Genomic DNA, 12,151 nt, shown 5'->3' with positions numbered 1-12,151 from the left:
CTAAGAAGCTGGTTTAGGATACAAATGTTGTTCAGGGCCAGGATTCAAAGAGTAAATGGCACACGCCTAAGAAGGTAGGGAGTCTTCATAGGAGCGGTCAACGAGGTAGTAATAATAGCATGAATGGTCATAAAGATGAGGTTCAAGGTAAGAAGTCGACAAATGTGTTTGGGATCCCTCAGGAACAGGTAGAGGGGACTGAAGATGGTAGGGGTAAAATGCAAACTTCTTATGGATAGTTGTAATATACTCAGCTGGAATATTAGGGGATTGAACAGCCCGAAAAAACAAGCTGCTGTGTTAGATATATGTAGTAAGAATAAAATAGGAATTGGAGATATTTTAGAGAATAAATTGAAGGGTAGTAGAGTCCAGGAAGTAATGGATAATAAATTTAGGAATTGGGACTATTATTCTAGTCTAGTGATTGAGGGAAGGATCTTGATTATATGGTGGAAAGTCTTTGTCAAAGTGAGTGTGTTAGAGGAGAATTCTCAGTTTGTTCACTGCCTTGTTAAAATGACAGGTCACAAAAGCTCTTTTAATATTACATTTGTCTATGGCAGAAATACTTTGGAAGAGAGGAAGGCATTATGGCATGGTTTAGCTCAAATTGTTTTTCCAGCTTGCCCTTGGATGGTTTTAGGGGATTTTAACGCTATATTTACAGCTAGAGGAAGAAATGGAGGAAAATCAGTGTCTTCTACAGAGCTTGTAGATTCTTCTCAGTGGCTGGCTGTGTCTAATCTGGAAGCTCTAAAGAGTACGGGTTCGTTTTATACTTGGACTAACAATCAAGAAGGAGTGGCTAGAATCTATTCTAAAATAGACCATACATTCAGTAATGAGGATTGGTTAGATGCTTTTCCTAATAGCACTACTGTTTTTAAATGGGAAACAATCTCAGATCACTGTGCTTGTACTATCTCTATATTACAAGTGGAGGACTTGGGTATTAAGCCTTTTAGGTTCTACAATTTCTGGACTGAACATGGTAGCTTTAAGCAGCTGGTTTTAGACAAATGGAGGCAGCCGATGAAGGGGAAAGGTCGGAAAGCTATTTTTCTAAAGACAATGAGATTGAAGAGATTCAACTTGGACTGTTTTGGAGATTTGGGAGTCAAGTTTCAAACAACCAAGGATGATTATCAAGAAGAAATGTACCGAGCTCAACTTCAACCTAATAATCTTACAGTCTACGATATGGTCAAGTTAACAGCAGAAGAATTCAGAACTCAAGAGAAAATGTATCATAGCTTTTTGACCCAAAGAAGCAAGATAAATTGGCTACGACAAGGTGATATGAATATGACATTTTTTCATGCATGTTTGAAGAAGCGTAAGGAGGCTAATAGAATAGCTACATTTGTTAATGAGCAAGGGAGAGTGGTGGATAACTACATTTTATGAACCATTTTAGAGGAATTATGGGAAGTTCCAGTTCTGTTACTAAGGAGATAAACAAGAAGTATGTTGATATGGGGGCTAAGCTGTCTTTAGACCAGCAGCTTATGTTACTAAAGCCTTTCACGCACAAGGAGATCCGAGAGGCCATATTCAGTATTTCTAGCAATAAATCTCCAGGCCCAGACGGATATGGGTCAGCTTTATTTAAGGTGATATGGCAGGACATAGGAGATGAGGTTAGTAGAGTTGTTCTTCATTTCTTTGAAACAGGTTTCATACCTGAGGAGTTATTGAATACTTCTTTGTCCTTGATTCCTAAAGTGGACAGTTCTAGCAGGGCAGTGGATTATAGACCGATTGCTTGCTGTTCAACTCTTTATAAATGAGTGTCAAAACTTATCTGTGGCCGTTTAGCTAAAGTTCTTCCTGTTTAGGTTCATTCTAACCAAGGAGCCTTTATACAAGGAAGATCAATTGCTCACAATGTTCTTATCTGTCAAGACCTTATCAAGCATTATAACAGATCGACAATATCTCCTAGATGTGTGATAAAAATAGATATCAGTAAAGCCTATGATACAATTGATTGGAGGTTTATTGAGGAGCTTTTAAAGGCCTTATGCTTCCCTGCTAGATTTATTGGTTGGATAATGACTTGTCTGAGCAAAACGTCTTATTCTCTAATATTAAATGGCAGGATTCAAGGCCAGTTTAGAGGTGAAAAGGGTCTCCACCAAGGGGATCCGATTTCTCCTCTTTTATTTGTTCTAGTGATGGATTATCTGACCCGTAGTCTCCATTTTTCAGCCCAGAACTCAGTTTTCAGGTTTCACCCCATGTGTAAGAACCTCAAGCTCATTAGCTTATGTTTTGCTGATGACTTACTAATTTTCTGTAAGGGGACTCTGTGTTCAATTCAGGTGATTAAGGGTGTGCTAGGGGAATTTAGCTCTGTCACAGGTCAGCATATAAATGAGAACAAATCTCAGATTTTTTTTGGAGGAATATCAGATGTAGATAAAAGGATTTTGGCTGCTGAACTGAAGCTGTCAGAGGGAATATTTCCTCTAAAGTACCTTAGTGTTCCAATGAGACCTACCAAATGGAAGCATGAGGATTGTGATGTCATAATTAAGAAAATCAAGAGGAAATTACACACTCGGGCTAGTAGGCATCTGTCTTATGCCGGTAGAATGCAATTGATTCATTCGGTTCTATTTGGACTAAGGAACTATTGGATGAGTATTTTTGTTCTCCCCCAAAGCATAGTTAAAGAAATTGAGAGACTTTGTCGTGGATTTCTCTGGGGAGTCAATGGGAATAGATGCAAGATACATTTGGCTTCTTGGGATAAAGTTTGTTTACCTAAGGCATTAGGGGGGCTCGGATTCTGAAATGGTCAAAAGTGGAATCATGCTATTTTGGCCAAGTATATTTGGGCAATATCAGAGAAAGTGGTCTTACTGTGGGTGAAATGGATAAACTCCATTTATTTGAAAGGATCTGATTTTTGGTCCTATAATCTTACCCTAGATACCAGCTGGTACTGGCGAAAACTATGCAACCTAAGGGTCAAATATAATAGAGAAGAGGTTATGGCTGCTGGTTTAACAGGGAAGTTTTGCCCTTCCATAATATATAATAACTCTCTTCACTATCAGCAAGTGGATTATTACAAGGCAGTTTGGTGTAAGTTATCTCTGCCTAAGCATAGATTTCTGCTATGGCAAGTAGTCAATGCTCGTCTGCTTACACTTGATAACCTGCATCAATTCAATGTGCATATAGACTCATCTCTGTGCCTTGTTTGTGGTGAGTTTGATGAGAGTCATGCCCATATATTTTTAGAGTGTTCACTGTCTAAACATGTGTTGGCTCAGGTTTTTGACTGGTTGGATTGCAATACTTGGCCTGTTGAGTTTGATAGATGGAGAGTTTGGTTAGCCAGCAGGAAAAATGGCTTCATATATCAGTTTGCAATCATGATGCTAGCTGCTTCTATTTATAGTATTTGGAGGAATCGTAACAACTGTATCTTTTATTTGTTTTCTAAATCTGCTGTAAGTATAGCTTCGGAAGTTAAGGCTGCTTTTCATCATAGGCTGATCAGTATTAATAGGCAAAAACTTTATGCTCAGGAACAACGAATTGTATCTCAGTTTCTAATGTCAGCTTGATCTAGTGTTGTTGGTCTGTATAGTTTGTTTCTGGTTTATTTGGTTGTTTTGGTGTGGCTTTTAGTTCTTTGTACTGTTCTTGTTTGATTATTGAAGTAATCCATTCTTCTTGATAAAAAAAATAAAAAATTTATCCAAAGACTCTCTTTTCTTCTCTAATTCCAATAAGTTACCGTGAATTTATTTACGAATAATTTCACTACCTTATTAATTCCTCGTGACTCCACTATAGACTCGAAATTGAATTCTTGAATTCATAGAACGTATTTTCAAAACAATAAATATGTTATCCATTGTTATAACCATTACAATTAGTCAATCCTCTATCGATGACTTACTAATGAGTTGGGTGCAAATTACTATTTTACCCCTCAAAACCTTGAGGAAAGCTTCGGCTTAAGTTGGAAAAAAAAACAACTGAAGAAATTTCTTAGGAATTTCAAGATGGTAAGCTTTGTAACTGAGGAACTGGATCTAGGATCACTGAAGGATTTATTCAGGGGCATCGTCTGCAGTTGGAGGTAAGGTTTGTACGCTGTTTTCTTTATGAATACTACTATGGTTTAGGTTTAATTGAGGTTTAAACTTTGGGTATGAATCTGAGTTCTGTTGAGGATATGGGTTAGTTTCTAGGGTAATTATGATAACTATGTTGTGTTATTATGGATTCTACACTCGATTTTCAAGTTTGATTATGGTTAGAGTGTGTTTTTACAGGTTTAGCTTGAAGAAAACACAGAAAAGGAACTGGGCTTTCTGGGTTCACGGAGGCGCGCCACGACCCAGTTCATGGGCGCTGCAGCCCGCGTGCCCTAGATGGCCCAAGGAGGGCTGCTGACATGACGGCACGCCGTGACCCTAGGGGCAAGTAGTGGCCCACCTCCCTCCAAATGCAGAGGCTGCGCCTCTGACTTGAGGAGTGTCGCGACCCTCAGGGCTAGGTCACGGCCCACCTAGGAAGTTCTAGCCTATGTTTGTCTTAAGGCTGGGGGAGGCTCGGGGATTAAAACCTAAGCACTCAGGACAAATTCTACTACCTGGTTTAGTAGGATTCGAGGTCCTGGAGGCTAGTATTTGATTCCATAACTTTTAAATGGTTTAGGATCTTATGGATATCCATTCTCAAAATGTGACTAGGTTATACCGTAAGGGCTCAAGGATTAGGGATCGTGCTCGGGGCTACCATATGCTAGCTGCTCGAGACCTGAGGTAAGAAAAAAACACCCAAGTTATGATTGGGGTTTATATCCCTTGTATGAATATATTATGAATATGAACATATCTGTAGTTGTGAATATCTGATTGGGCATGCTTGTATACGCTGCCATTGATTACTTTCTATGCATTGTACATCTGTGATTATATATGTTTATAGGCCGACCTAAGGGGTGCCTGGGCCCATAGCAAGCATCCAAAATGCAGCCTGGCCTAAGGGTACAGGGGTCGGCTGTAAAGCCAGTGGACTTGGCCGAAGGGCATCGGGCCTGGACATTATTCAATAAACAGAAGCATGGTTTATGCTTAACTATCTATAGTGATTGATGAGATTGATTTATATGTTTAATTAAGCTGAGTACTTCTACTGAGTGTGTTGCATATAATCTATTGTTAGTTGATTCTAGTGAATTATATTTATTGCTTTTGTATTGTTGCCTCGCGGTGCATGTTGTTTTAAGTTTTCTTGTTAGGCCTTGGCTCATGAGTGCTACATGGTGCAGGTATGGGAGTTGGTAGCTGGACCAATCATGAGTTGGAGAGCTTAAGGGGTGGTGTGTACATATGCAGCTTGGCCGATCCTCTTGAACAAGAAATACAAGTAAAAAGAACAAGATAATAAGAAGAAAACAATACAATAGAAAGGAGAACAGAAATACAAGAAACTCTCACTTACACAACCTAAGTGAAGAGGGTTGGGGATCACCAACTTGAACAAAGTTTAAAACCTTTGTCCAAAAGCTTATTTCCCCCTAACTCAAGCACTAAGCGATCTCTCTCAGATATTGGAAAAGCTTTCTAGAATTATCAAGCCTCAAGGTGTTTCTAGCCAAGTGCTCTAATGGATAGAAATGTTGTGTCTTACAAGTGAGCTATAGGGTCCTATTTATAGAGTTTAGAGACACCCTTTGAATTTAAAATTCCACACCAACCCCCATGGCTGTTACCAATGTTTAATTTGATTAATATGGAATTAAAAATGAGATTTGGGAGTTATTTGGGTTTTTTGAGCCGTTCAACAAAGATTGAAAAAGCTGAAAAATGGTCAGTTTTGGCCTGTGGCCGCAGCCAGAGACATTAGTGGCCGCGGCCACTAGCCTCTGTCCCACAGGCCGCGACCACCAACATTCAGTGGCCGCGGCCACTGACCATTTTCAGCACTAAAAAATGTGCTGTTTTTCCAAACGGTTCCAAACCCTCCCGAATGATTTTGTAACTCCCAAAACACATTATTGGGGTTAAAATCATATCTCTAACAGCCATATCACATATGGCTTTATGAAATTCATCTCAATATTGTGTAACAACAAATTTACACAATAAAGGGTAATATTTGGAAGTTACAAATTTGTAACACCAAATATGTTACATTATTTGGATATATCTCATATATCTAAATATTGTAACTCTCTATTATATGTTACAATATGTGACACTCTTTGTCACATTTATTTAATCTAAAACATTATATTATAATATAATATAATATTACATTATATTATAAAATAATATAACATTATATTATAAAATAATATAACATTGGACCTAGTATTGTTACAATGGGAGCTGCCGATGATAGTTAGGGACGAAACCCTCCATCTGCCCCTGTATGTGAGTAAGGCTGCTAGATCAGGATGAGGAGATTAGATGGTTGAGACAGCAAGTTCCATTTGGGAAATGATGCTTCATATATCCTGACAGTAAGGGCACCAATGTTGGTTCAACCTGAGGATGGAGATAGATAAGAATTATCATATGAAAGACATTAGAAGCATTATCGTCCAGTTTCTGAGAGAGGTTTGGGTTTGCTCAAGAACTGATCAGTAGATGGGCATGATTAACTCTGTCCTTGATCATATGAGAATTGTAGTCCATGATAGAGTAGTTGTGCCATGTGCATGCGACAAGAGGATGCCCGGACGTGGTGGGAAGTATTACCCTAGACCCGGAATGTTGTCATGATGGGTTGGGAGGAATTCAGACAGTGATTTGATAAAAGAGACTACTGTGATGCAGTTTGAATTGCGAAGACTAATGACTTTATGAACTCAGTTCAGAAGGTATGACAATGATAGAGTATGTCAATAATTTGATGGGTTGGTTAATCCGCTTTTGATTTGATACAAGCGGATGTAGCCTTGAAAGAATTATTTACTTAAGGACTGAACTCTATGATGGCCCAGAGCGTTAGGGTCCCTCTAGTTCATGAGATTTTCATCATTGCTCGGGCAGTAGGGAAGGCCTTGTTATTAAAGACATAAGAGATGAGATATGGAGAGAGAATGACGTAGGGAAAGAAGCGCAGACAATGGTATTCCCATTTGCGGGATTAAGGGTAGATGCCCAGTAACCAGAAACGAAGGACCCCTGATAGTTCTATCACTCTTGGTTTTGACAGGATGGGTTATAGTATACAAGATAGCTGTCGGGGCGGCAGGGAGGTCTGGTGAAGTTATTTAGTATGCGCCAGATACAGGACACGTCATCTGGGAGGACACCAAGTGAAGGCATGTTTTCTATATGAAATGGTTAAGCACATTAGGGTGGATTGCCCGAGATTAGAGAAGGGGACACTGGTCTGCCTTGATACAGTTAGAGCTCGAGGCTAGTCCCTCGGAGGCGACTGATTGGATTTCTAGTCCTCATACCTTGTTGTACTTTGGGCTTATTAAGTTTGGTGCTACGTATCTCTTGGAAGAGACACATATATGGAGTACACACTTCAAGGTTGTTATATAATGAGGTTTGAGATATTAGTGCCTGCTGGGAAAGAGTTGGTAACCTCTAAGAGGAAGGTTAGAGTATTATTGGTAAAAGGTTTATAGTAAAAGTGACTGAGTTCGTCATATGACAGTTTTGATATGATCCTGAGTGGGAGCTAATCTATTAAATAAGGGATAACCATGGATTGCAGAATAGTGTAATAACGTCTGGATTTGAAATGGAAGGAGCCAGTTGCATCTATGGGATGCCTAAATATTGTGGTAGGTACCACTTGGAATATATCCGTTAGATCGGATGGAGATTGGATTGGCCAGTATGGTTCCAAATGGTTGCGCAAGGAATTTTTGGGTACACTACAGGCTTTAGGTATGGATATACTCGGTATTAGGGACATCATGAAGAATGATATTAGCTTAGAAGAAAGAGTTAATGGTTCAGTTGAAGAATTATTTGATTATAGGATGGATCAAACAGAGCATCACATCGTGGGACACGTTGACATCGCCTTTTAAGGATGAAGGGTTCGATTTCCTAGTTGCAAGATAGGACAATGTTCTCAAGAATTGATCTTCGATCTGGTTATTACCAGCTGAGGATCAAGGAAAGAGACATTCTAAGAATAACTTCTTGCACCAAGTAGGACGTGATGGAATATCTGTGAAGGTTCTTAACTGACCAATGCTTCAACGACACAAGTAAGTTTGACAAGCAGAGAGTACAAGAATGACATGGATGAGTCATATCCAGATTGATTAGGAATGTGTTGGTCTACTCCCAATTAGAAGCTGAGCGTAATTGACTACTACGTCGATAATACTAAGACTGATGAAGTAGGGTTTTAGGTAAGGCTCCAGAAAGTGTAAGCTTCAATTTCTCCAAAGGTATTCAAGGTCACATTATAGGAAGTGATGGGATCATGTATGAAGGAATTCAGTCAGAAGCCACAAAGAAAATACTAAAGAACGCCTGAGGGGTGAGATGTATAGTGAGACCGATAAGACACGTCAGCTACTACTTGAAGCATGTTTGAAGATAACTATACCCAAGATTGAGATAACACAAGAACCTAAAGTTTGTCTGAATGGATAGTTCTGTACTAGATTTTCATAAGATAGAATAAGGATTGTTAACACCCTACGGTATTAGAATTCGTATGTAATGGACGGATACGGGAGGACAACATGATGGATATTGTCTTTGCTTAAGATATGAAACTATAAGGCGGTGCATCAAAGACTAAGACGCGCCCAGGTATAGACTAAAATGATGGTTGTTCGTGCTTCATGATAGATGAAAGAATAAGAACATAAATGTTATACATGGAGCATTAAGTTGACAGTAATGCTAGATAGCCACGGTTAGGGTGCGGTGCTGGCACCTACGGAATAGAAGTGAATGTATTAGCGTAAAGGATTTAAGCGTTTAGGTCATCAGTAAAGGAATAACCTTGAGACCAAGGCCTAATTGTAATTAATGGGTGATTCACATTGGCACCCTCGATTGCATAGAGAAAATTAATACGGAGGCTAACGTTTGAGCTGGAAAGTTTTGCGCCAATTGGGAAGATGCCACAATTACAGTAAAGTCAGATGGGGTAACGATCAAGATTGGTATATTATTTGGTGTTGATAGTCAGTAGATATAACTCTATGGACAATGAAGCTCAGGGAGGAGGTTTAGTGGGAATGGTTAAGAATCCTACTATTTTGGTATGAATCGATTAACATATGATGATCGGATGAGTGATCCGATGGAACCTGGTGTTGAGGTGGAGATTCTAGATGAGTATTATACTACCTTCTTATGAATAATGTAACCAGGAAGTTTAAATTGATGTTAAGATCTAAAAGCCGTATTTTGGAAGGTAAAAAGGTATAGTAGTGGACCGTAAGGGTGGATCGCATTAGACTACAAGTAAGAAGGATGGGCATGAAAGGTTGTGACTCAACAGATTGAGTTACACACCTTGATTTGTGCAAATGAGTATCATGATAATGTTTATGAACTATGGGACACCATATGTCTCCGTGGGACACCGAATTTGATGGTGTCGGTCTGAGACCCTTTATTTTCCAAGTTATGGGAAAGGATGTAGAAGAGAAAGTGTATAAGATCGAGACTTAGAATTAAGGGTTATCAGAAGATCAAATGACAATTTGAAGAAGCGACTCAGATTTTGAGAATTATACATCGAATGTGTAAGTGTTTGGGGCATTGAGATAAGTACGACCCCTTGATTAAGTAGTCACAGTGGTGAATGTTGGTCAACGGCTAGGGTGACTCTGAATAAGGTACAATAAGTAAATAATGAAATGAAAGACAGAGAATATTGTGGTTCAGTATTTGTTCGGGGAAACCAATGAAGTTATTAGGATTGTTAGGGTAGAAGTGTCTGCCTATCTGAAAGGACATAAGAGTTCACAAATTTCAAATATGGGAACACGGAGTTCTAGGGCGGAAGAGTTTGTATTTCTTCGAAAATTGTAGACAAGAAAGAATACGATATTTTGGGAAAGGAAGATGAGTTTTGACTCCCGATTTAATAAGACTTCTAAGATCTTATCAAGGACTAGGTTAGGGGCCTACAGATTAGCCTTACCCTAGTATGGGTGGTGGCTTATGAATGTTACTGGTGCCAATGTCAAGAATAGAAATGTATGATATCACCGCAGATGTGGTGAGGAGACCCTGGCATTTCAGCGGGAGTTATTGCGCATGGAAAAGCTAATGGAATTATGATAAATGAGATAAGGTGTTATGGAATAAGACTGACACTCTAATAAGAGTGTTACTGAAGGATAAAAAGGTAAAGGACTAGACTCTATGGTTACAGTTAGATTAATAGGATTTGTATTCCGAAGTGTTTTAATAAATTTTGAGGACAAATTTCAATAAGGAAGGGATAGTTGTAACGTCCCAAAAATGCTAATAAGATTTAATGCCTTGATTAGCGTGTTGGGAGAGCATAATTGGATGTATGTATGATTAGTTGGTTAAATGCATGATTATGTGGCACTCATGATATATATGACAAAATGTATATATTTAAATACATGTTTATTTGTATTAAATATTCATGTGGGCCCATTATTGATAGTTGGGGAAAATTTGTAATATTGTTCGTTGCGAGCATAAATGTTATTATATGCGAGTAAATGATTGAGACCACATTATTATGTGGAAATATTTGCGGTATACGGCTCGAGGCAATCCTAGTGAGCGGATTAGCGGAATAGTCACAGCGGGGTTTAACACCCAGCTCTGGGGAGCCTAAGGGTATTTTAGGAAGTTTAATGTATATTTGTGGTTTATTGAGTAATGGGTAAGTATGTGATGATTAAATGGGCATGTCGGGGTTAATTAGAAATTTATAGGACTACTCAAGGAATTAGCGAGAAATGTGGCAAATGATGATTTTGCCCTTGGGGCCATTGAAGGTTAAGGGTATACTTAGGGGGCAATATGGTCTTTTACTGAATATTGGATGGATCTTGGCTGGGGCTAGAAACTTTGAATAACAATCAGGAATATCCAAGAGACTCTCTTTCTCTCTTTTACGTGTCTCTCTCTCTCCTCCCTTTGCAAGGCTTGAAAGAAGAAGGAAAACCTTGAGGAAAGCTTAGGCTTGAGCTGGAAAAGAAAAACTGAAGAAATTACTTAGGAATTTGAATATGGGAAGCTTGGGAACTGAGGTACTGGAGCTAGGATAATTGAAGGATTTATTCAGGAGCATAGTCTGCAGTTGGAGGCAAGGTTTGTACCCTGTTTTCTTGATGAATTATGCTATGGTTTAGGTTTTATTAAGGTTTAAACTTTGGGTCTGAATCTGAGTTCTCTTTAGGATATGGGTTAGTTTCGAGGGTAATTATGATAACTATGTTGTGTTATTGTGGATTCTAGACTTGATTTTCAAGTTTGATTATGGTTAGGTTGTGTTCTTATGGGTTTAGCTTGAAGAAAACGCAGAAAAGGAACTGGGTTTTCTGTGTTCACGGAGGCGCACTGCGACCTAGTTGATGGGCGCTGCGGCCCGCATTCCCATGAAGTCCCAGAGAGGGTTGTTGACAAGACGGCGCCCCGCGACCCTAGGGGGCAAGTCGCGGCCCGCCTCCCTCCAGATGTAGAGGCTGCGCCTATGACTTGAGGCGCGCCGCAACCCTCAGGAATAAGACGCGGCCCGCCTATGATGTTGTAGCCTAGGTTTGTCTTAAGGCTTGGGGAAGCTCGGGGAGGCTCAGGGATTATAACCTAAGCGCTCAGGATGAATTCAACTACTCGATTTAGTAGGATTCAAGGTCCCAAAGGCTAGTATTTTATTCCAAAGCTTTGAAATGGTTGAGGATTTTATAGTTATCCATTATCGCATTGCGACTATGTTATACCGCAAGGGTTGAAGGATTAGGGATCGTGCTCGGGGCGACCATATGCTAGCTGCTCGAGACCTGAGGTAATAAAACTGCACCCGAGTTGTGATTGGGGCTTAAACCCCTTGTATGAATGTCAACATATCTGTAGTTGAGAATATTTGATTGGGCATGCTTGTATTCGATGCCACTGATTACTTTCTATGCATTGTAAAACTGTGATTATATCTGTTTATAGGCCGACCTAAGGATGCCGAGGGCCGA

The 12,151-nt window shown here is 39.5% G+C and overlaps 1 protein-coding gene across 1 annotated transcript; it reads left to right on the top strand.

The window, feature by feature from the left end:
• The first annotated feature begins 204 nt into the window (after positions 1–204).
• Positions 205–1,410, top strand: LOC133824943 (uncharacterized). Its single transcript, XM_062257956.1, has one exon. The coding sequence runs from the start codon at positions 205–207 to the stop codon at positions 1,408–1,410; it is 1,206 nt and encodes a 401-aa protein (XP_062113940.1).
• Positions 1,411–12,151: the final 10,741 nt, after the last annotated feature.

The sequence above is a fragment of the Humulus lupulus genome, chromosome 3 (assembly GCF_963169125.1).
Source record: "Humulus lupulus chromosome 3, drHumLupu1.1, whole genome shotgun sequence".
NCBI lineage: Eukaryota > Viridiplantae > Streptophyta > Magnoliopsida > Rosales > Cannabaceae > Humulus > Humulus lupulus.
This window is presented reverse-complemented; position numbering and strand designations above follow the sequence as displayed.